This window comes from Pteropus medius, unplaced genomic scaffold (genome assembly GCF_902729225.1).
Source record: "Pteropus medius unplaced genomic scaffold, Ma_sr-lr_union100, whole genome shotgun sequence".
In the NCBI taxonomy this organism is placed as follows: domain Eukaryota; kingdom Metazoa; phylum Chordata; class Mammalia; order Chiroptera; family Pteropodidae; genus Pteropus; species Pteropus medius.
Genome location: NW_024344240.1, coordinates 3,483,725 through 3,510,426, shown reverse-complemented (window position 1 = coordinate 3,510,426; position 26,702 = coordinate 3,483,725). Strand labels below are relative to the sequence as shown.

General features: G+C 38.9%; 1 protein-coding gene across 5 annotated transcripts in view; it reads right to left on the bottom strand.

Moving 5' to 3' along the window:
- CA8 (carbonic anhydrase 8) overlaps nucleotides 1-26,702 on the bottom strand; it is a 140,081-nt gene that overhangs the window by 68,165 nt on the left and 45,214 nt on the right. For all 5 annotated transcript variants that reach the window (XM_039868872.1, XM_039868873.1, XM_039868876.1 and 2 more), the window contains exons 5-7: nucleotides 15,007-15,069; nucleotides 12,907-12,955; nucleotides 11,208-11,320 (exon numbers count right to left, since the gene is read on the bottom strand). In XM_039868872.1, coding sequence (XP_039724806.1) covers nucleotides 11,208-11,320; nucleotides 12,907-12,955; nucleotides 15,007-15,069 — 225 coding nt within the window. The remainder of the gene's footprint in view (nucleotides 1-11,207; nucleotides 11,321-12,906; nucleotides 12,956-15,006; nucleotides 15,070-26,702) is intronic.

The window sequence follows — 26,702 nt, the reverse complement described above, 5'->3', positions numbered from 1 at the left end:
ACAAAAGGAGAAGCTGAGACCAGAAAGTTTCCAAACTAGGCCTGACAATTCCAGTCCACCTGCTTTTTCCCAAGGTCCACAGCCACCTCTTCAGAAATTCCAGTCCAATCAACAGAGCCTATATCCTGCATATATCCCAGGATGTTGAGCAAATATGATTTGATCAGCATCAATCCACCAAAAGTTCACCATCTGTCTATTAGAGGGTTATATCTACACAGGTCCTTCATACAGCACAGCGATAGAACTCTGCCATTCATAAAGTGAAAGAAATTGAAGATCAACTAATTTAGGGTTCTTTCTAATAAAAGTCTAGAAACCCCTACAGATTTTAGGGGGCCCAAGAAACCCCTGAATAATATGCAAAATTTTTCATGCGCATTTTTCTAAGTAAAGGTTCCCTTTACAAGATTTAAATTCGACCCACTCATATGCATGTTAGGAAAAGGAGTTGGGGAAAAATTAAATGGCTTGTTAGATTAGAACTCAGATTAGAAATCTGACTTATAATTTTATTTTCCCATAAATCCAAATACTCTTTGATTTCCTTACTACACAGAATAAGTTTGATCCAACTACAAGTGTCCTGTTTTTTTAAGTAATTAATTCCTACATGCTATGTTTATATAGAAGTGCCAAGCAGATAAGCAATTAGCTATTTAACCTACATGTGGTTTCGCACTAGAGTTCATTAGGGTCTTAGAGTGGGAACACAGGTAGCACGTATAGTTTCTTGCATCTGGAGAGTTCCCAGAGCCAAGGCTGCATGAGAATCTCCTGTAATTATTTGTGGAACGTATTTTTACTTACTTTTCCCTAAGTACAGAGTGGAAAGGAACCTGATCAGAGGATCTTATGCTTTTTCAAAAGAAGAATATGAAAATGATGGCAGTGAGTTCTGCATCAAAAAAAACAGTTCTCATCCTGGCTCTGCCACCTACAACCCAAACGACCAAATTACGTCACCTCTTTAAGTCTCAGTTTCCACATGTATACAACGAAGGTGAAATAATAGTATTTGCAAAGAAGAAGTTAGAAGTAAATAAGGAAATTCATGAAAATCATTTGACATAGTTCTAAGCACATAGGAAGTATCTGATAAGATAGTAGCACAACTTCTTTTGAAGCCAAACCTTTAGCATTTCGAATTAATATTTAACTCCAATTTTATATGCAAAAAGTAGACAGGAAATAATAAACCAATTGATTGGAAAATAGAAAGTCATGTCTCTTTGTATTCACTTCACATGTGATTACATAGTAACAGCTGCAACCAGGATCTATAAACTTTGGACAGGGTCACCAATGTGGACTAGAACATGACCTATTTAAAAAAAAAAATACTCTGTTTTTATTGACTTTGAAACTGTTTTAAAGCTACGTTAATTTTTTATTTACGTATGCTGAACTAAAGATAAATCATTCGGGCTCCAGGCCTCAGCCTAAAGCACCTTCTGTGAAAACAGCTTCTAGAAGATATGATCTGAATCCACAGCGAGCCAGTCTCAAATCACTTCGTTCTTAGAGAGCATTATTTCAGAAGAAATCTTTTTCTCTGATCATAGCAACACTTTTAAGACTTTAAACACCAACAGAGATCAAAAGAAAAATACGTCTTTCTGAAATGCCAATTTTTCTGAAGTAACCCCACCCCCCACCAAACCCTTTAGTCACTTCAACTGGTGTCAAGTGCACATTGCGTTATCCCACACTGAAACGAGAGAGAGTGAGAAGGGAACAGAATAATACCTCGGGATAAAAGTCTCCACCAAAACTCAACTGTCGGGGCAATACAGAGACTATTGTTATCACGTATATCAAAATCAGCATGTGTGATGTTGGTTTTTAACGCTGCTCTACTTAAACATGGTATTTGTTTTTAACCAATTTAAAAGCAATAGATTCAGAGACAAATCTTCATCTTCCAAAGTTACCACGGTTGAACAGCCACTGTTCTCTCTGGACCTGGGTTGCACTCCAATTAGTCTAAATAAGACATTTATACCACTTTCACTGACTCCTGAACCAGATTATTCACTCGAAATTCAGCTTTAAAACTGCTTTCTTTATGAGTGCATCTAAAGGGCTAACGTCCAGGGTTTGAGGTTTGGCACTAGCAATTTTTAGGAGTTCCCAACTTTCTACGCACATCCTCTGACTGACTTATTTTGCCTTATACCTTATGTGCCATTATGTTCAAAGAGAAAAATAACACATGAAAGCTGGTGTTCTCGTCTTATTTTCTTTCATCATCAGGCAGTGGTGATACAGGAATTGGAGTAATATGATTTGTTATGGTAGCAAACTATGCTTAAACAGTCCAGTCCACATATACGTATATATCGTGAGATTTTATATGTGTATATCTACCTTTCAAGTACTGCAGCCTGTCCTTTTTGCTTGTTCCATTTTCTTCTACCCCATTTGTCTAACTCTCTTTCTAAAACATCTCTTCCTTTCTTCGCTGACCTCTCGTCCATAAACCAACCCTCATCCTACCACGCACGCCCTCATCTGGTTTTTTTGTTGTTTTTTTGTTTGTTTGTTTGTTTGGGTTTGTTTTTTTTTTTTTTTTTTTTTTTTTGAGGAAGAGTTTAGAGAAGAGAACATCCTTCCCCAGTAATGCGGACGTAAGCTTTCCTCTTATTCCATCCCTGACCCTGATCTCTGCCACTGCCTTCCCCTCATCACTTCAGGGTAGTTTCTGATGAGCCACACGTATCGAAACATACTCAAGAATGACAGATTACAGAGTATATGAACACAGCGGAGGTGCTCCCTACCACCGAAGACACTGAGGAAATACATACAAAATTCCCCACGAGTGCCGAAAAATAACACATTTTAATAAAGGAAACAGGGAGTCTCCGAGGAGAGAGAATCCTAGAACTGCACTGTCCGACACCACAGCCACCGGCCCTATGCGGCCACTGAGCATGTGAAGTGTGGCTAGTCCACGCTGAGCTGCACTGCAAGCACAGAAACACACGGAAGGTGAGACTTCGTGTGAAAATGAGAATGTCATAGATCTCATCAGTCATTTTTATGTTGGTTACATGTTAAAATGGTACTTTAGATACTGTGTTAAAACACACTAATTTCACCTTTGACTTTGACTTTTTTTTTTAATCTGGCTACTAGAAATCTTAATCTTACATATTGGGTTCAGATCGTGTTTCCGTTGGACAGGACTGGTCTAGGGCCACCCTGCAGAAACTCAGCATTCTGGTGTCCAAATGCTAAACTAAATTACACATGGAGAAAAATGTCAGCGGGTACAAAACAGTGGTTCTCAAAGCACACTTCCTGGAATAAATCCCTGCCCCAGACCTACTGGATCAGCCGCTCTGGGGTGGGAGGCAGGGGACCAGCAAGCTGTGTTTTAACAAACCTTCCAGGGGACTATGTGAGAATCACGGATATAGAACTAAATTTACAACAAACGTTCCAAATCACTTGAAATCGTTTTCAAACAGGACCATGCTGCGGCCCTGCCACAACGTGCTCTTCGGGTTAACAGCCCCTCGAATCCCCTATGGAACACAAAGACAAGAAAGGCCTGGACACAGTCAGACCACCTCAGCCGCCCAGGGCCAGATGTGCTCCCAGATCCCACAGGCCAAGCACACACCACGCCTTGACTCAGGCTGTCGGGAGCTTTGAGTCTCTCCTTTCAATCCATAGGAAATATGGAATGGGGAAGGATGACGAGGAGGCAAGGCTGGGAAGAAACAAAATTGGAAATGATTTTCCCAGTTCTCACAGTCATATATCCGCACAGTGAAAAGCAGGTAACATATTCCATATTCTTTTGTTTCTCTTGCAGTTACCTAATGTTGAAAGAGAAAGGAAATCACAAAACAGAAACATCTAGTTTGAGAAAGTAGGTAAGTTAGGAAATAGAAATAAATTAAGAAGAGGAAAATGTAGGAAAAGAGGGAGAAGAAAAGCAGAAAAAGGAGAGGAAAACATAATGATCAATCCATTTCTCTGCAGGTTTGTACGTGTGCACACATATTTGTACATATGTCATTCTATCAAAAGACCACGTTATCAATTATGAGTATTGTTTACATTTTCATGTCTCTGTGAAGTCAGAAAGTGTCTTATAGTTTCTACTGTCAGATTTGATCAAATTATTACGTTCTTGGAATCTCATTTCTGAATGTAAAAATTCAGCTGAAAAAACATTTTTTTACTTCAGCTTCTTAATGTTTAGACTACTGTTTATCTTAAAGTAATTTAATGGTTATTGACCATAAAAAGAAGACAATTACATTCATTTGAATCCATCCAATTGTGTGTGTATTTTCCCCAGCATATAGTATGCTCACCAAGAATAATATTAAAAAAGTCAAGGCTTCCAGTTCCATATTCTAGAATCCATAGTACACAGGAAGATGTAAATGATAGGCTTAATGGTCAACACTACACTTCAGCAGAAAACTATCCCTCCTTGAATCAAGCTGCTGTGCATATCCTAAGAAAGCACTGTGACTTGAAGCTTTTGCTTTAATGCTGCTAGTGCGGACACGTTATTATCCTATGGCAGATGATGCCAGTTGTTTCCATACTAATATCTAGCAGCTTAATCATATATGTTAACCCTATGATATAAGAGGGGACGTTTTTCTTCAACACAAAGTCTTGTATTTCTCAATCTAATCAGCTGCACAGAGATCCACCTGCCATTCGCTATCCCTTTTATTTTTGTATCAATTCTCGTTCTCTATCTCTATCTTTCTCTGCTCCTCTTTAAGTGAAATAATATGAGATTTAACAATTTTTCTTGGTTTAGATGGTAGAATCACATCCTGTCCCTTTGGTTCCTCTAATTTTAATGCCTTCTCTGGACCTTTTCTATTTTTTGTTCTGCTTTCTCTAAAATCATCTGAGCAGCAACAGTGAAACATTCAAGTCAAGGACAGACTGATCGATATTCTCTTAAGATTATAATTTTTCCTACATCACTCCTAATTACATTTTAATATGTGTCTGTGTGTGTGTGTGTGTGTGTGTGTGTGTGTGCGCGCATTTTAGCATTGCTACCCTCTGAACAGATGTCGTAATAGAGCTTTGTGCTAATGGCACCTAAATCTTTTTTTCTTGAAAAGCTACAGCTAACTGGAAAGTCATCTATTCTCCAGAGCAGCTGAGATTATTCCTTCCAATATACACTCCTTTGGCTTTGGCTCCCCTTCAAGAAGATATGGCCAATTCTCAAGGAGCATGACTTAGTGAATTAGTCATGTTAATTCACTTACTGGGAGAGACAGTACAAAGCAAGGTTTTTCTGAAGCCAGCGAGACCTAAAGGCACGATGATTTGTCTTTGGATTTTAGCAGAACATACTGGTTAACATTACATCTCACGTTTATAGAACACCAGGTAACAATCCCAAAACAGCTCAACATTAGAATTCCCAGTACCATGCCAACAAGGTAATGCCTAATGGAATTCTAAGTGAAATTGAGAATTTTCTTTTCCGTGGCTCACAAAGTCAATCCTGAGTTTCAAAAAATAGAAATTTATTGTGGTCATAGAGAAAAATTTTATTTTTCACTAAAAGGTTTGATCATTTTTAAGAAAATTACCCCTAAACAAATGAAACTGTAGAGCCTGAGTTGCTTCTGCTTCGTCCCCAAGTCTGAGATCTCTCCTTGTGGCTAAATCCAATTAAACTTTTCAGAATTTCAGAATGGCACAAAATATTTCACGTGATGAAAACCCAGGATCTACAACCAAGAACACTTTAGCAAAGCTATTATTTAGAGTCAAAGAACAGATAAAGAGCTTCCCAGACAAAAAAAAAAAAGCTAAAGGAATTTATCAGCACCAAGCCAGTATTACAGGAAATGCTGGAGGGACTTCTTTAAGAAGAAAAAATATATGTCAAAAACATGAATAAAGAATGGTAATAACTACATTCCTATCAACAAGTATTTCAAATGGAAAAGAATTAAGTGCTCCAAGCAAAACACAGAGTGGCTGAATGGGTAAGAAAACAAGACCCTACATATGCTGCCTACAAGAGATTAATGTCAGATTAAAAGACACACACCGACTAAAAGGAAGGGGATGGAAAAAGATATTACTTTGATGAACCTAGAGGGGATTGCGCTGAATGAAGTAAGTCAGAGAAAGACAAACACCGATTGATTACACATATGTGTGGAATCTAAAGAACAAAATAAACGACGACAACAAAAATGGAAACAAACTCATAGACACAGAGAATATTTTGAGGGCTACTAGATGGGAGGCAGTTTGGGGGGGACGATGAAAAAGAGCAAAGAGATTAAGTACAAATGGATAGTTACAAAATAGACATGGAGATATAAAGTGTAGCATAAGGAAAATAGTCAACGATGTTGTAACAAATCTGTAACAGAGAAGAGAGGCACTAGATTTAGTGGGGTGATCACTTTGTGAGTTATATAGATCTCTAATCACTATGCTATCAACCGAAAGTAATATATTACTGTATGCCAATTATAATTGAAAAAACTCTTTGAATTGTGCAACGTAAATATGAGCAGTTAATTGTCTATTTCAGTAAAGTTGTAAAAAAAAAAAACTTTTCAGTTCTTAACTTAATGTGTGTTCAGAATTTGATATTCTCCATCTCTCTACTCCCCACTTTTTGAAGTTCACACCTCGCCTTCCCTGACTTCCAGACATCGTGTCAACTTCCTGACTTTTCCCAATTCTCAAACCATTCCCCGGGGGCAACTCTTCCAACGCACACCCCTTATCAGCTTCCACTCTCCATCACCCCTTTTCTCTCCTCTTCCACACTCACGGCTTCAACCACCACCTGTATATTATACCCCTTTCTTGGATGTCTCAAAGGTATCTCAAACTCGCAATATCCACAACCATAAACTCATCACATTCTCCATAAACCTGCTCTTCCTTTTTTATTCCCTATTACAGTGCACAGCAACATCTCAAACTCGCCAGTCACCCAAGCCAAGATCCAGGGACTAAACACGCGGGTCCTTCCTCCCTGAAATTCCTTCTTTGTCATCAGTCACCAAGTTCTACTGATGCCACTTCTTTACTGTTTCTAAAGTCATTCCCTGCCTTTCGCCCCCCTGCCACAGTCTTACGTCAGATACACATCTTCACGCTGTTTCAGTCATGTCTCTTTCTCAGAACACTCCAGTGATTTCTCGCTTCCTTCAGATGAAAGTCCGCCGTCCACTGCACAGATCGAGGCCTTTCCATGAAGGGTGGACCCATGCTCTTTCCTTCAACCTCGTCTCACGCCACTGGCCCTTTACACTACAGCGCGCTTTCTCTTGCCTCTGTGCCTCTGCAGACACTTCTCCCCCACCTGGCAATGCCTGCTAACACCCGCGCCACGCCGCTTCGCCTGGTTTGAGAAAGGTCTACCAGATGGCTACATCTCATCCAGGTGCCTTTCCTGTGTGACAGCAGAAGGCCATGTTCGTGCCATCTCATGGCGCTGTGTAGAGTACATGAAACTATTGTTTTTTTAAGAGTAAACGTATTTGTCTTTCCCCCAGATGATGAATTCCTAGAGGACAGGGCCATGTTTTATTGGTCCTCCACTTTCAGTGCCTACTGTGGTACCTGGCAAATATTAAATTTCAATTACCAAATGAATCGGTGCATGTGAATTAATGAATAAATTATCAATATCAGTTTCAAAAGAGCAATTTCATAAGCTAACATCAAGCTATGACAAGGATAAAGGAAAGGAAGATAGAACTATGACATATATTACCTTATTACATCAATAAATTGCTTGTATTAATAGGGCCAATGACATGCAAAGGCTGGTGAGTGCATCCCAGGGTCACAAAACATACTGTGTATTAAGCCTTAGTGCTTTGAAATTTACCCACGTTAAGATGTTGTGCTCCCTGAAGCGGCAAAAAGGAAATATGTATTATTGTCTAGAATCAAATTGTAGGAAAAGTAAATGCAGAGGGAGGTTTGGCCTTTTACATAGGTCATTCACAGAACAGCAGCCACCGCATTACCCCTACTCTAGCAGCTCAGGTTGCAATTTCTTACCATCTGACCCGGACGGGGCAGCCATGAGCAAGCAAAGCCTTCACACGCACCCCTGTTAATCCCAGAACTTCTTCCCTGCTTTGGAAATATGATATCAGCGAGAGAAGTGACCTGGCATAACTAAGTGGCAAATGGAGAGTACTAAGTCCCGTGGGGCCCTACCATCTTAGAAGAAAGGTTACCCTCGGGACAATGTCCCAGGAGAGCGCCTTCCCCTTTTTTCTGCTCTACTCTTCTTTGCTCTTTTCTCAGGCATCTCCTTTGTTTGTATCGTTCAGCTCTTTCTTTTATGCCGATGAATCCTAAACCTGTACGTTGGGCCTCAGCCTCTAAAGGTCTTGTTTTCTGTTTCTAACTAACTAACTGAAAGAAACCAAAGTCCTCCAACTGGGGACACAAAACGTATGGATGACAAGGTAGAAATCTTCTCTAATACTATTGAGATTTTCCCGACAAAGTCTCTTATAGAAAGAGGGTCTCGAAAGAATTATAAATGTTAAAAAGGGCAAAAATGGAAAGAGGAAAACTGTTACACACCCAGCATTGACATCACACAGAACTAAGCTAGATCCCAAATCTACCCTCACCACCTGTGTGACCCAGGCAAACGTTTCTTAATCTCTGTAAGCCTCAGTCTCCTCATCTCAAAACTGAGAATAACTGCAGTCGCTACATCATGAGATGGACTGTCCCATTCTTTGGCTCCTTCCACCATGCCTCCAGAGCTTCTATTGTCTCCCAAGTTGTCTCCTTGCTTTTCTCAGAAAACTTGAAAGATAGTATATGGTCTGTACTTATCCTTGGTCTCCTTCTATTTGCAGCTCAACATTCTGTGAAAACTTCTCACTTCAATTAACAATGACCTAATTGGCAATTACAGTCCTAGTTCGTGCACCTTACTTGCAAATGATGAGGCAGCTCCGAAAGGAAGTGAAGGCTTCCTCCTTGGTGAGAGTCTCAAGAAAAACTGGTTGGATGGGTGAGAGAGTTTGCCTTGAGCAACCAGAAGCAGCATGATGGAAAGGATGGCGGGGGATGGTGATGGAGAAGGGGAGCCAAAGATCAGCAACAGAGAAGTGCTGATACCAGGACTGAGCAGCGTTCACACACAGCCAAGGAAAACCAGAGTGAAGGGTACGAACCAAGAAGTGGCATCTGGGCACATTTTTTACAGGGTTTAGTTATGTGCCACTTGGGTAAGCAGCTCTGATGCTATTTCTATTCTCTGCAGAATGTGTTACTATTAACCTCCCTCCTCCACATCTGGAAATACTCTCCAGTCCTGGATCCCAGGCCATCATGCCTCATGGCTGTCCTCAAGGCCCTGGGCAATTCCTTAGTTCCTTGTGTAGTGCCACTTCCTTACCTGCACTGAGGTTTTGCACTCAGCTGACCTATCTTATCACCATCTCAATTTGAACTAATCTGATCATCGAATCCATTTCTTCTTGGACATGAAGCTAAAATGCACTTACCAGCCTCCCATGCAGTCAGGGGTGGCCACGACTGAGTTCTAGCCAACAGAAAACAAACATAAAGGATGTTCACAATTTCTAGGACTGGCCCTGAAAACAATTCCCCTTAAGATCCTCAAAGCTCTTCCCCTTCCTGGTGGCTACAGGCCCACACCTCGGGCCACCTTGGAAGCGAAACATTAAAGACGGCAGAACAACTTCCACCATGGTCCCCTGAATAACCGCACAGAGAAGAGCCTTCATTGTGAATCCAAAACACATCTGTTGGATGTTATATAAGAAAAAACTTTTTACTGTGACAAATCACTAAACTTCTGAGGTTTATCTGTGACAGCAGCTACCATCTTTGCTGTTAAATCCCAAATCTCTATATCATTAGTCTGAAACTCTATTTTTAGACTCAAATTTCTAATTTCCTCCCTCTCCTTCACCAGACTGACTGCTAGCATCTTTCAGGGATGACTCCCTAGACCTCCCAATCTGGGCTGAGTTTCTTTCCCATATGCTTCCAGCACACCTTATTTATTATAAATACTGTAATTGTCTGCATAATCATCTACCTCTCCGACTCTCTGATGAATTTTTGGAGGGTGAAGACTGTGTTTTAATCTCTGCATCCTCTGTGACTGGTTGGCTCTCGGAAATAGTTTCTTGTAAGAATAGATAAACAAATAAATAAAGGAATTAGGATTTGTCGTATTAGAAATATGAAGGCCCAGACATGCTATAATCAAAGTTTATAAAATAATGGAAAGATGGAAAGCTGGATGAGGACTTTTAAAATTAATCTTTAGAAAAAGAAAAGTTAGAGAAAATTGTTAAAGGTTGAAAAAAGAATTTTAAAGATTTAAGACAAACAAAAGAAGGCTTCACTGAGTAGTTAGTAAACTTGAACTTCTTATAAAATGATAGTGGATAGAATGAAAGTTTGTAAAAATGAACTAAAGAAAACTTGGTTTATTTACGGTATTGATCAAGCTTTTTGAGGTTGATCACGAAGAAAAATAAAAGCCTTCCGGAACACATCCCTTAGATACCTTACGGAGAAGAGACACGTAAAGTAATAATATCAAAATCATTGTTTAAATACATTACAGTTACGTTGCGTCATGTTTTCCACCGGGTAACATCCCTGTGACAATTCACCTCGGTGCCTCCACACACTGTGCATTAGCATTTACAGCACCTATGCACAACTCAAGGTGGGAGGTAGGTGATAAAAAGTGGGGCTACAGAACAATCCAGAACTTTCCATGGTATTCTAACTCCATCACCCTTCTTCATACAGAATTTTCCTGTGCAAGCCAAAGAAGAACTATCACAAAGCCCATGTGTGACTTACAGAAATAACCAGCATTTTCACTTTACTTCCAAGACCTTTTTCCTCTCCATGCTTGGGAAAATCACATAAAGGAATAACTAGACTAATGAGAAGTTTGATTATTTCAGCGACTGCTATTTACCCTATAAAAACTGACTGTTAAAACACAGAGCATAAATGATAGCTGGGTTTTCTTCATTCTTGACCTTTCCATTGCTTTCACCTGTTCAAGACATTTAATTTTCATCTGCAAAGATGTGACTTATCTAAAGAGAAATAAAACATAAAACAGACATTTCCCTTTTATAGAAACAAAATTTAACTTTTAACTCAGAACTTCGTTCTAAAATATTTAAAGTACTCACCTGTAGCTGAGATATAGTTAAAGGGTATCGGAATAATATCCAGGTAACTCCTTCGCTGCAGGGTGGAATAGTAAGAGAGCCTTCGTATACCCAATAATCACGCAGCAGAGGATCTGGGTAACCATGTGGACATGTCACAAAAAGACAAGTTAGTTAATAATAATTATGAAGACTCCAACAATAATTTCCAAAATTATAAACTGTCCACTTCTCGGCACTTCTCAGACTGATGTCATTTTTAAACTAGAGCATCACATATGTATTCTTAAACTAATCATCATAGAGAAAATAACCAATGGACAATATCATGAATCCTCTATTATTTATAGTGATTTCTATCAATAGATTACAATGCATATCCAAACATGGCTATTTAAAACGGAGATATATAAACTTGAGAGATATATATCAAGTTTAGTCACTTTAGAAGTGTGTCCATGGATTTTTTTTACTTTATTGGAGGATTTACCTGACCGATTTTACCTAATATTTATTGAAAGCTTACTATAGGTGAGGTGCTATTCTAAGCATTTTACATTAACTCATTTAACCATTACAACGAACTGACGAGATCGGTCCTATTATTAGCCCCATTTTTCAGACAGGGACACTAAAGTACAGAGGGCTAAATGATTTGCCCAAGGTCATTGGGCTAACAACTGGCAGAGGAAGGATTCGAACCAAAGCAGCCTGGCTTCAAAGTCAATGTTTTTAACCATTCTGTTACAGCTACCTCTGGATTGTTTCTTCAACAGCAAAATATTAAAAGCATATTATGATGGGATAAAAGAAATCTTTTTTTATTAGTTTTGGGTATACAGTACATTGGTTAGACATTTATACAGTTTATGAAGTGAACCCCCCAACTACTCTATCACCCATCTGGCTCCACGCAGAGCCATCACAATCTTACTGACTCTATTCCCTATGCTGTACTCTACATTCCCGTGACTATTTTGTAACTATTAATTTGTACTTCTTCATCCTTTCGCCTTTTTCTCCCAGCCCCGCGACAAGAAATCATTCTTATGAAATCTTTTAGCTCTGCATTAGACGAACTTCTGATTAAACATGATGGGTAAATGTTCAACATATGGCAAAAACTGGTTTGTTGTAGAGCAATTCAATGTAGAAAGTAGGAGATATAAAGCATCTACCTACTTGGTTTTGCTTGAAACACTAAGAAATTTCACATAATTGAGGCGAGATACGTGAGGATCAAAATTTTGTACAAAACGACCTTTAACTACAAATTATATTTTGAGTATTTTATACACAAGTCTTACCTATTCAGGCAGACCTACATTAGAATAATAGCTAAGTATCATTGCAAAGAGGTTATCTTACAGAATTAGATGTAAAGTTTATTTCACTCTAGAGATTAACAAATACTTTGCCGATTAATTTTAGAAGCATACCAAGGTTATGTTATTATGCTGGTGCTTACGTAGAGGTAGCAATTTTAACAAATGACAATCCAAAAGAAACGCTTCATGGATTAATGGAACTAGTGGCAAAATATTGATTATTTCAAAAGGTTTACTCCCACGTTTGGAGCACAAAAGGCATCTCTACTAGAGAACATATGCTGTAAAGAAACTTTATTAACTAATCATAGATAGTTATATATATTTTGAGGAAAACAATGCACTTATATCCACAATTAAAATTCATCTTGTGCAGTTGGATGCACACTTACCTGGTAACAATGTGTTAGGATTAAAGCAGGGTATTGTTTTGGACTTTCCCTAAGAAAGAAAAAAAAAATTGCCCCATGTTAACATAAAATTTCTTAATTTTAGAATAAAAATTCATTAGCGGTAAAAATCCGAGTTGATATTTTTTCTGAATGGCATCATCAGACCCCACAGATTTGTGAGTGTCCCATTCTTTCTGCTCCTTGGAGCAACAGTGGCTGGTTCCAACGAGATACTCCTGCTCTGAGTCTGTGGCTATTTTCTTTGCTACCACAGTTCGATTTTCCCTATAATTCCTTGTGTGAAACACAATTGTCTACCTAGTGTGTCTGTCCCATGTCAGCTACTTTTCCTGCTCCTAGCATATCCATACCAGAGACTTGGGCCTTGGTGTAAAATGCCCGAACCTTGGCTCAGGAAATTTTTTTGAAGCGACTTTCCTCCAGGTACTCTGACCTCAGCTCCTAATGTTCTTGGCATTATAACCTGCCACCCAAGTCTCATTTGGTCCCTTTTGGATTTGGCCACTCAGCTCTAGGACCTATTCTAGATATTCTCCTCCTCCAGAGAGAGAGATCTGACACTCAAATGAAAACATTTCAACCAACTTTTATCAAAGCTAGATTTAATTTTCAAGGAAAATATTTGTGTCTTTATTCAATAATTCATATTTAGGATCACTATTTTAAATAGTGCCATATAAATTGCACAGGCCTTTGAGACAGACAGACCTGTCATGGCACTTGGGTATATCTTCTAAGATTACTCTATGAATGCAGACACAACAAGGAAAGGCAATGCATAACCTCTACATCTCTTCCTTACTTCTAGAGACAATCTGACACATAAAAGAATCCAGCTGACTTGCCTCCCACCATCCTCCTGCATTCCATAATGACTGATGTCATCTTAGCTGAAGAAATAAAGGAAAATTTCTTGGCCCATTTCTATTGGACAAATGTCAGTCAAAATGTGTCCTCACACTTTTTTTACCAACTTCTTCTTTGACTAGTTCTGTGCTTTCCCTTGGTAGCTAGATTCACTCTGAGCCTGCTCAGGAGGCCTTTGGTAGAGTTTCTTGCCTGATTCAGGATGCCCTGGGCTGGTGCTAGCGTGAAAGTAATCAGACTTCATTCCCAATTGATTTTAGGATTGGCTTTGGATCCTTGGATCCGTGCGGGGGTTCTCCATTAGCCATACTCTCCTCCCACTCCCCAAGGCCACTCAGATCGTATTGACTCAATGTTAGCATAAAAGGTACTGTTCATAACAGAACTTGGCTTCCCGGCAACAACGGGCTGAACACCTAACAGGGGCAAATCAGTCTACATCAGTCTCCCTGGATAGATTATCTTATGGCTTATGTGTGCCTGTCTCTTTTTTTCACATAAATACTTTGAAGTATGGTTGCCACAATTTTCATTTGTTTCATTTACACAACTTTCCTATAATCAATGGGAGGAAATGGTTAACTCAGCAGGCATGGGTTGCTTAAATCCTCACATTTCAAAAAAAGGCCTGTCTTCAAGACTGATCTTTGACTGGCTCCTAGGTGATGACCTCTGAGCCCTTGGGATATTCTGCCTCGTAGTGTGTTTTATGTGCTGGGCCTTGAGCCACGCTGTACCCATTTGACCAGGTAAGTTAATCCCGAGAATGTGGTTTATAGTGAATGCTGGTTTTGCTAAGGGTGGAGGTGCGAGGGCTGGGGTAAGAGGAGCTGAGGTCAGTCACACAGGCACTGCATGCTTACATGACTGACTCCTAATAAAACTCCTGGACACCAAGGCTCAGGTAAGCTTCCTGGTTGGAAATACTTTGCACGTGTTGTGACACATCATTGCTGAGAGAATTAGGGGCGTCCTCATGTGTCTCCACTGGGAGAGGACACCTGGAAGCTGTGCCTGGTTTCTCCAGGACTTTGCCCCCTGGGCCTTTTCACTGTGCTGGTTTTTCATGTGTATGTTTCTGCTGTAATAAACCACAACCATGAGAATAACAGCCTTTCTGCAAGTCCTGTTAGTAAATCATAGAGCCTGAGGGTAGTCCTGGAGACCTCTTACACAACCAACATTTTTACTTTCTTTTAAATAATGACCTACCTTGTACTGAATATCCTGGAGGATTTCCGTCACAGCCTTCAGGCCTACATGTTCTTTTCCTATCTGAAATATATAAAGCATAAAAATTTTAAATACTTAGCTGTTACTCAAAATAACTAATAGAAGTGAGGCTCAAGTCCACCTGAATGGCCTTCTTGGGGAATAATTAAATGACCCTTTCATTAATAACCAGGTAAATATCTACCAAAGGTAATTAAAGTTGTAACAGAAGCCAGCACCATCAAATACTGGATATGTTCTTGGATGTTTCCAAGAATCCATTTTAAATTCATAAATGTGTGTATAAGCCATCAGCCACTGTACTACACATCAGATGATATAATACTGCAATAAAACAGCTCCAAGGATATTTCTGAATCGAAGTTACTCATCACATGCCCAAATGCTTGCATTTTTGCCTCTGGCATTTCTAGATCATCATTATAAAGATTTTATCGATGTTGAAAAAATTTTATTAACTCAGAAAAGTGAGTGTGTGATTTCATATATTAAACTCAACAAATTAGAACATTTCTTGATTACCACTGTACATAATTCTATAATCACCTTTTTATTCTCAAATTATAAGAATATGCTGTTCACAGCTTTCTATTTTAAAACATTATATATCATTACATATTTTTAGTGCATAAAATGCTCCAAAAAATTTGAGACTTAAAAAGAAAATCTTACATTAAGTATTCTTGACTGTACCTTTAAAAATTATAAGTGCAATTCGATTTCCAATTTTGAACCAAGTTTTAATGATCCGTGATAGTGGAGGACGGTAATAGCAGAGATAATTATCACCTCAGATAAACAATCACTGTTATTGTTCGCTTTTTCTCTTCTACACAAATTTTTAGCAAATGACCTGTAAGGAGCTAGAATAGATGACAACATGTTCACATTCTCTGTCTCTCTCCACATGAACCAATTGTGAAACATGCAAGGTGAAAGGGCATAAAAAGGGAAAGGAAACAGATAAGAAACTTACATAATCTAAGATAGGCCAATCAGTTCAAAAATAATGAAGACTTTAACTATTTTCCAAGTGTTTGCAATTCCTGAGATAGGCTCTAAAAACAGAAAATAAATTCTTCTCTGATTAAAAAAAAAAAAAAACAAAAAACTAAGGCAAATGTCTTCATGAGTGCAAAAGCCTGGACCTCGAGGCAGAGGGCTTTGCCAGATCTCTTTGCTTTACAGTTTAACCTTGATGTAGCATTTGGATGCCTATGCCTAGAGTGAGAGTGTTTTCACTTCATGCATCTCCTGTCAGATTAAAACATTTTTTATGTATTATATTTTTTTATTTTTTTATTAGTTTCAAGTATACAGTACATTGGTTAGACATTTATATAGTTTACAAAACGATCCACTGAATAACTTTATGAAGAGGCCATATCTGAATGCTGTAAGGACACATAAAGCGGTGGTTCAAGCAACGTTATTTGCGCTGGGTGCCTAGGTTCGGATTCTGACTCACTTTTTAGCCTTGAGTAAGTTTACTTAACCTCTATGCCTCATCAACACAGTGGGGAGAATAAAAGTGATAGAGTTGAAGATAAGACTAAATCAAATAAAGACCTTAGAAAAGGGCATGGTGCATCCTAATTCAATTAGTTTCATCCACATTATTCTTTCTCAGAATGCCATACAGCACCAAAACAGTGTTTTATCTAACGTAGTACTTAATAACGATCACTGGCTCCCTCTACCTATATTAAGATTCTCTACTTTATGAGCAAAGCCTTATATTTAGCCACACACCTGAGCCATTATTCCATCTCTTTTGCTTTCCTCCTTTGCCAAATTTTTGTCTGCAGAGGTTACAACCATCAAAAAGCTAATGTGGATGATACTCTGCACACTCTGGCCTCTAAATCCAGGTAACACCACAACCTGGTACCAAGAATTAGACCAATTAACTTCTTACCTCTCACCTTTGCCACCTTTTACCACCATCCAAAATGCAAACCTTCTGGACAGTTTCCTCTCCTAGAATCTCAGCCCTGTATCTTTCCATTCCTCACTCTAACCTCTCCTCATTTCCCACTGTGCCCTCTGGAACAGGATGACTCTGCATCTTTGACAAGCTCTGGTCTGTGTGAAACCCCCGCCAAAGGTCTGCCCAAGGACATAGCTCTCCCAGGCCTTTCAAGTGGACACTGTGCAGTCTCCCTCACAGAGAACTAAAAGCTGCAGTCAGTGTCCTGCTGTGTTACCTTTGGATGGGTTCTCTGACCCACAAGCACAAGACTGTCCTCCAAGCAGACGGTCCCCCACTGATACTATCATGCTCTCCTTGTCATTTACTGACCCACTGGTCACTCCCTCGCAGCCATCACCTCTGCCATCACTCTGGAGGACTTCGACATCCATGTGGGTGACCCATCCACTCCCCGTCCTGTCTCTTTATCCCTCAGCCCATGGCTTATAGCCCCATTCCACCTCAGCAAACCAACCCGGAGAACATTCTCTGAATTTGTTTTCATTATGAAAACTTCTCATCCATCCAGCTCTCCTCTTCTTCTCCCTCTTCCCATAGGTGGAGGACAAAGAGCCAAGGGTCTCAGGAGCCCCTTGGATTTGTCTCTTTTCCTTCCTGTTCAACCACTCTCGATTCTTTAATCCCTTTGTCCTCCTAAGTCATCTGCTATGCAATAGATCAATGCGATAATTTGCTAGAATTCTGTACTCCTCTACCCGAATTGAGAACAATCCACAATACACTGTCTTGTACAATGTGGGATGTCCAACCTCAAATGGGTCTACCACTCTGACTGTCAAGTCTATTCTCATTTCTCTCCTGGGAGAGAAAACTAATCCCAAAACCATGTTTCCTTTGCTCTATAAATGACTTTGCTTTGTATTCTCAGAAATAATAGAGGTCATCAGGCATGAGCTCCCCTAGTTTTTTGCCTTTTTTCACCTAAATATTCATCCCATTTGTACCCACCCTTTCTTCCTGGCCCTCTATTTTGAAGAAAGGGTGGGTCTCCTCCGATCCAAGGTTAGTCCATCCCCATAAGCTCTCCATCCCATGTCCTCCTGCCATCCCCAGGGCTTTTCTACATCTTTTCCCCCTTTTCTTGCTGGTATTTTTAAACTCAATGTCTGCACTAGCTCTATTTGCTCAGAATAAAAATGCAGGCACAATTCGGATCTCAAAATAAAACAAACAGGACTTCACCGTAAATCACCACTAGTTATTACTCCTTTTGCCTTTGTTTTCTTGAGTCAAGCTTCTTCGAGGGGAAGTCTATACTCACTGCCTCTGATTCCCTCGCCTCCCATTGTCCCACTCCTCTCACCTAAGTGTAAGACCCCTGGATGGACAGCAACCCCTCTTCTCTCTGCTTCAGCTAACACTGCTGATCAGACCTTCTTTCCCTTATGAAATTGTGTTCTCATGGTTTCTATAATTTTACTCTCTCCTGAAAGGCATTTTCACATAACCTGAATTTTTACACAGAGATAACTTATGGAAAGTTTGAACAAGGGTGCTAACTCGGTGTTCTTGAGTTTCTCCTTGCCTCCAATAATGAGCTTGTTCCTGGAAATACTGATGCTAGTTCCAAAGTTTTGGCTCTCAAATCCAGTGCTTTAATAGGTCCTGTCGTCTTTTACATGTAAAGAATCAGTAAGTGAAAATATTAAGCTATCGCATTTAATTCCATTCACAAATATTTATTGAGTAGCAACTTCAAAGATGAAACTAACATGTTCCCTTCTTTTCTATGCATGAGTACTTTGTTATTTGCATTCTTATTTTTATATCATTTTGTTTTCTTATTCTTATTTTTTAATAATGAGACAAAGCCTTCTATTTCTGCTGCCTCAATTTCTCAAATTTGGATGCTTTATTAACTTTTTCTGGTTACAAAAACTGGATTTTAATAGTTATTACTGGATTTCTGGTCAAGATGGTGTAGGTAAACACTGTGTTTGCCTCCTCTCATGACCACATCAAAATTACAACTAAACTACAGAACAACCATCACTGAAAATTGCCTCAAGTCTAGACAGAAGTCCTACAACTAAGGACATGCCGAAGAAACCATTTCAAGACTAGCAGGAGGTGTGGAGACACAGAATGAACTGGTCCCACCCCACCTGTGGCAGTTGAAAACTGGGTGGGATATCTCAGCTGCAGAGGTTCCCCCATGAGGAGTGAGGGGTCCCAGCCCCACACCAGACACCCCAACCCAAGGTTCCAATGCTGGGAAGAGAGGTTCCCACAACTTTTGGCTGTGAAAACCAGCAGAGACTGTAGCTGAGACAGAGAGCTGTGGGAGCTCCAGGTATTCCTGTTGGAGGGTCTGCACACAGGCTTACTCACTGACAAATTCGTCGCTCTGGGCTCCAGAACTGGGGCAGCAGCTTGAAGCGTGCTAAAGACAAATGGGAAGGAGCTGAATTATCTGGCTTTGGTGCAAGGGCTGGAGGGGCAGCGTTCTTCCAGACAGAAGTACTGGCACAGGCCACTATTCCTTTGTTGGACCCTCCCCCTACCCAGAGTGCAAATGAAGGCAGCCACCATATTTGAGTTTCCATCAACCTAGCTAACACTGGTTGCCCTGTCCTGGTGATTCCCTGAGACCCCACCTCACTCAACTTGAGGGACCACCCAAGCCGCTTCTAGTAGCTTTTTCATACAAGCAGCCTGTCTTGGCTCATGCTTCAGACTTTTCTAAAATTTCTCAAAGATTCACAAAACCCAAACAAGCAGCATCTAGCCTCTGCATGCCCCATACCTCTTGCTGAGCAGCCCCAAGCCCGGCACTAGCAGCAGTTGGCCTCAGTTCACAACTTAGCCTCTCAAGGCACTTTCAAGCCCAGCAAGAGTAGTAGTCATCTGCGACTGCTTGGTGGTTCAGGTAGCCCCGGGAAGGGCACAGCCTTTGGACCAAGCCAGAGCATCACCCAGGGCTGCATCTCAGGATGACAAACTCAGAGAACAGACTAGGCAGGCACCAGAGCCATGCTAAAGCAAGTCCTACTCCAAAGAGTCAGCCCTTCTCTAACAGCTCCTCCACTGTAGTCACGCGAGTCCTCACTACCAATAAGCTTGAGAGTCAGTTCCTTTCACTGATGTACCAACAGCAATCAAGGCTCATCTGCAACATGGGGCATACACAACCCACATAATGGACACACCTGGAACACCTGCTTAGGTGACCAGGGAGACTATGCCACTGGGTCCCACAGGACATCTACTATATAAGGCCACTCTGGGAGACACTGAAGCTCTACCTAATACATAGAAACAAATACAAGGAGGCAGCCAAAATCGGGAGACAAAGAAACATGTCCCAAATGAAAGAACAGAACTTTCAGAAAGCTCCAGAAAAAGAGCTAAACTAAATGGAGACAAGCAATTTACCTGATGCAGAGTTCAAAACACTTGTTATAAGGATGTTCAATAAACTTAAGGGAAGAATAGATGATCCCAGTTAGAACATCAACAAAGAGATAGCAAGCATTAAAAAAAAAAAAAAAACTAGAAACCATTAAAAAGAGCCAGTCAGAAAGGAAGACTACAAAAACTGAAATAAATAACACATTAAAATGAAGCAACAGTAGATTAGATAAAGCAGAGGCTCGATCAGCGATTTGGAAGACAAGGTAGCAGAAAACACCAAATCAGAAGAGCTAAAAAAAAATCAAAAAAATGAGAATAGTTTAAGAGACTTCTAAGAAAACCTCAAGCATAACAACATTCGCATTATAGGGGTACTAGAAGGAAAAGAGAGAGACCAAGGAATTAAAACCCTATTTAAAGGAATAATGACAAGAAACTTCCCTAACCTGGTAAAGGAAATATACATATAAGCCCAGGAAGCACAGAGAGTCCCAAACAAGATGAACCCAAAGAGGCCCACAGTGAGACACATCATTATTAAAATGCCAAAGGTTAAAGAAAAACAGAGAATCCTAAAAGTAGCAAGAGAAAAGCAATTAGTTACCTACAAAGGAGCTCCCATAAGACTATCAGTTGACTTCTCAAAAGAAACTTTGCAGGCCAGAAGGGATTGGCATGAAATATTCAAAGTGATGAAAAGTAAGGATCTACAACCAAGATTACTCTACGCAGCAAAGCTATCATTTAGAATCAAAGGACAGATAAAGATCTTTCCAGACAAGAAAAAGCAAAAGGAGTTCATCAGCACCAACCCAGTATTACAAGAAATGTCAGAAGGACTTCTTTAAGAAGAAGAAGAGGGGGGAAAAAAGATTAAAAAATATGAATAATAAATTGGCAATAACTACTGATCTATCAACAATAACTTTAAATATAAATGGATTAAATGCTCCAATCAAAAGATAGGGTGGCTGAATAAATAAGAAAACAAGACCCTTTCATGTGCTGCCTACAAGAGACTCGCTTCAGATCGAAAGACACACACAGACTGAAAGTAAAGAGATGGAAAAAGATATTTCATAAAAATGAAAACAAACAAAAAAACTGGGGTAGCAATATTTATACCAGACAAAATAGACCTTAAAACAAACTTATAACAAGAGAAAAGAAGGACCCAGTTATAATACTCCTGGGTGTTTATCCAAAGAAATCCAAAACAGTACTTCAAAAGGACATTGCAAACATATATTCATTGCAGCATTATTTACGATAGCCAAAATATAGAGGGAACCTGGGTGTCGATCTATGGATGAATGGATAAAGAAGTGGTACATCTATACAATGGAATATTAGCCATAAAAAAGAATGAAACCTTGCCACCTGCAACAACATGGATGGAAGTAAAGGGTATTGTGCTGAGTGGAGTAAGTCAGACAGAGAAAGACAAATGTCATAGGATTTCACTCACATGTTGAATCTAAAGAACAAAATAAACAAACAAAATAGAAATAAACTCATAGATACAGAGAAATTTTGATGGTTGCTAGATGGGTGGGGGTTTGAGGGCTGAAAAAGGAGAAAGGATTAAGAAGTACAAATTGATAGTTACAAAATAGTCATGGGGATGTAAAGTATAGCATAAGGAATATAGTCAATAATATAGCAACTGTGTATGGTGTCAGATGGGTAATAGATTTATCGGGATGATCACTTCACAAGTATATAAATGTCTAATCACTATGTTGTACACTTGAAGCTAATATAATATTGTATGCCAACTATAACTGAAAAGTCAAAAAATTTCTTTAAAAAGTTATTACTTCAATATACTATAGATTATCAAAATATATTTGTATAATTTAAAACATTTTTATCAATTTTTTGTGAGTCCATTTTATTTGTACAATGCTGTTGTAAAATAGAAAGAATGTAGGGCCCTGCCTATGAAAAAGCCATGAAATAATTTGTGAGAAGATGATTCATTTAAAAATGTAAAGACTTGTTTTTAAATTCTATGACACTTGTTATATTTTCAAGAAACTAATTTAAAAATATTAAAAGGCTAAAACTTGCTACATTCAAACATCAACAAATATCTTAGAGGTATCGATAATAGAAAAATTTTGTAATTAATAATATTATTGAAATATATGGCACGACCCAAAAAAAGCAAGTTTCAAAAGGCCCATTATCCAACTTTCTTTGGAAAATCAAATTACTAAAGACCACTATGCTAACATCACTTCTCTAATCCCAGACTATCCAAAAGGCGCCTTGGAACCACACAGAGTGGAAGAATGTTTTTCTGAGTCTGACTGGTGACATTAAATCGATGTGTGACTATAAACAATGACTTGACCTCTCCAGCCCTTGATTTCCCTTCTGTAAGATAGGAGAGGAGGAAGCCTAAAATTTCCAGGGTCTCTATTTAACCTCTAAATCATTTATCACGTAGATGGTAAGACAAAGTTAAAAAAATTCACTACAGAGCTCAAATCCAAACTTTATATTTGGATTTGGTAGACTGTATCTACCAAGTCCTTGCCAGTCTTATTTTATCAATGTTTTCTATAAGGCACTTCAAATTATGTGAGAGTGAAATTTTACCAACGAAGGACTAAAGGGATATATTACATGATTATATTACTGATTTTTCTTAGATTTTTCAATAAGTCAAAGTCCAAGAACATTTCTGAAATTCTTTTTTATTAATAAAATGTCTGCTTTCAGAAGACATTTTCTAAACCATTTCTCTAAAGATCCTGAATGCCACTCTGAGGAAAACTTTTAATAAGTAAATGCACTAATTTCTATCAATGAATATGGCTGCTCTCTCATGACCCACAAAGATCAAGTTTTTTTACTTTTAAATTATCAGTGTTCTCTTTATATGTTTCATGTCACCTCTAAGTCATAAAATTCAGAGAGAACAAAAAAATATTCTGGGTTCCAGTTTCAGATGGTGGTATAGGAAGATCCTGAGCTCACCTCATCCCCCAAACACAAGGATTCTACAACTACATGTGGAATAATTCCCTCTGAAGGGTACCTGGAAACTGAATAAACAGCCTCCACGATAAGGGACAGCACTGAGAAGGGTAGGAGAGGCAGAAATATGGCTCCACTACGGGAAAACCACACACTAGCTGAGGCGTTTCACAGTCAGGAGGGATCTCGAGGGCACGAAACTTTTCACTGAAGAACCAAGTTTTCAAGCCCCACTCAGGCACAGGATCCTGTACAGGAGAGATAAGCCCCCAAAACACCTGTCCTTGAAAATCAATGACTAATACATCCAGGAAAACTGTAGAACTGCAGAGAAAAAAAAACCCTCTCCTGAAGGGCTCATACACAGACTCACTCCACCCAGAAATTAGCTCAAAAACACCAGACAGCAAAGCACATAAACTACAGGTGAAGGAGTCTGGCTTATTAATCAGAAGGTGCCTTCCAGAGAAACAGGAGGCAGTTGAGACTTTCTCTGGGGACTGGGACACTGGTGGAAGCCATTTTCGCAATCTTGTTCTGCCATGTTCACTCCAGCACTAGTGAGTGCCATTTTGGAATCCCCTTGCCAGCCTGCTAGAGCCAGGGACACACCCTCTGACAGTTCTGCCCACCAGTATAACTCAGCCAGATCTGCAGCTGGCTGGGTGATAACCCCACCCACCAGTGCTCCCCCAGAAATTGCCACCCTGTTACAACAGAAGGGCACATGCAGCCCACACAGGGGACACCCCTGGAGCACCTGACTCTGGTGGCCAGAAGCAGATTGCCCTACTGGGCTCCACAGGACATCTCCTACACAAGGCTACATCTTTAAGACCAGGAAATGAAATAGCAACTAAAAATAAAAAATAAAAAATATCAGTGAAACTAAAAGCTGGTTCTTTGAAATGATAAAATTGATAAACTCTCACCCAGACTCAAGAATAAAAAAGAAAAAGGGCCCAAATAGATAAAATCAGAAATGAAAGAGAAGTTACAGCTAATACCACAGAAATACAAAGGATTATCAACAAATACTTCAATTATACACTAACAAAATGGACAACCTAGAAGAAACTAATAGATTTCTAGAAACATACAATCTTCCAAGACTGAATCATGAAGAAACAGAAAATCTAAATGGCATGATTACTAATCATGATTGAATCAGCAATGAAAAAACTTCCAACAAACAAAAATCCAGGACCAGACAGCTTCACTGGTGAATAAATTCTACCCAAGATTTAAAGAGTTAATACCTATCTTTCTCATCTCCTCCAAAAAACTGAAGAGGTAGGAAAACTTCTGAACACATTCTACAAAGAAAGTATTAACCTGACACCAAACTAGACAAAGCACTACAAAAAAAAAAATATTGTAGGCCAATATCCCTGATGAACACAGATGCAAAAACCCTCAACAATATATTAAAAGGATCATAAACCATGATCAAGTGAGATTTACTTCAGGGATATAAGGATGGTTATATCTGCAAATAAACAATATGATACACCATATTAACAAAGGATAAAAATTATATGATCCTCTCAATAGATTCAGAAAAAGCATTTGACAAAATTCAACATCCATTTATTATAGAAACTCTCAACTGGATATAGAAAAATCTCAACATCAAAAAGGCCATATATGACAAATCCACAGCTAAAATCATACTCAATGGTAAAGAGCTAAAAGCTTTTCTTCGAAGATCAGAAACAAGACAAGGATGTCCACTTTTGCCACTTTCATTCAACGAGGCACTGGAAGTCCTGGCAATCAGACAAGAAGAAGAAATAAATGGCATCCAAAATGTAAAGGAAGAAGTAAAACTGTCACTATTTGCAGAAGACATGATACTAAATATAGAAAATCCTAAAGACTCCGCCAAAAAACTATTTGAACTAATAAATGAATTTAGAAAAGTTGTAGGATATAAATATACAGAAATCTGTTGCATTGCGATACACTAAAACAGGCTACCAGAAATAGAAATTTAAAAAACAATTCCATTTACAATTACATCAGAAAGAATAAAATACCTAGAAATGAATTTATCTGAGGAACTGAAAGACCTGTACTCAGAAAACTATAAAATATTGATGAAAGAAATTGAAAATGACACAAACAAATGAAAAGATATACCACGCCCATGAATTGGAAGAATTAATATTGTTAAAATGTCCATACTACCTATGGCGCATTACAGATTCAATGCAATCTCTATTAAGATGCCAATGGCATTTTTCACAGACCTAGAACAAATAATCCTAAAATATGTATGGAACTACAAAAGATCCTAAATAGCCAAAGCAATCTCGAGAAAGAACAAAGCTGGAAGTATCATGCTTCCTGATTTCAAACTATACTACAAAGCTATAGTAATCAAAGCAGTATGATAATGGCGCAAAAACAGACACGTAGATCAATGGAGCAGAACAGTGAGCCAAGAAATAAATCCACACTTGTATGGTCAGTTAACCTATGAAGCAGGAAAATTAAACAGGGAAAAGACAATAAACAGTGTTGGGAAAACTGGACAGTTACAGGCAAAAGAATGAAATGGGAAAACTTTTTTGCACCATATACAAAAATAAACTCAAAATGTATTAAAGACTTAAAAGTAAGAAGTGAAACCATAAAACTGCTAGAAGAAAACATATACAATAAACTCTTTGGCATCAGTCTCACAAACAACTTTTTTGGATCTGTCTCCTCAGGCAAGGGCAAAAAAGCAAAAACTAAACAAATGGAACCACATCGAATAAAAAGTTTTTGCACAGTGAAGGAAGCCATCAATGAAACAAAGAGGCAACCTACTGAATGGGAGAAATATTTGCAAATGATATATCTGATAAAGGGTTAATGTCTAATATGTGTAAAAAACTCATATAACACAATATCAAAAAACAATCTGATTGAAAAATGGACGGAGGATCTAAATAGACATTTTTCCAAAGAAGACATATAGATGGTCAACAGGCACACGAAAAGATGCTCAACATTGCTAATCATCAGGCAAATGAAAATCAAAACCACAATGAGATATCATCTCACACCTGTCTGAATAGTCATTACCAAAAAGACAACAAATAGCAAGTGTTGATTAGAATGTGGAAAAAAGGGAACCCTCGTACACTGTTGGTGGGACTGTAAATTGGTGTAGCCACTATGGAAAGCAGTATGGAGGTTCCTCAAAAAATTATAAATATAACTACCATATGATCCAGTAATTCTACTTCTGGGCATTTATCCAAAGAGAGTGAAAACACTAATTCTAAAAGATATGCATACCTATGTTTATTGCAGCATTATTTACAGTAGCCAAGATATGGAAGCAAAG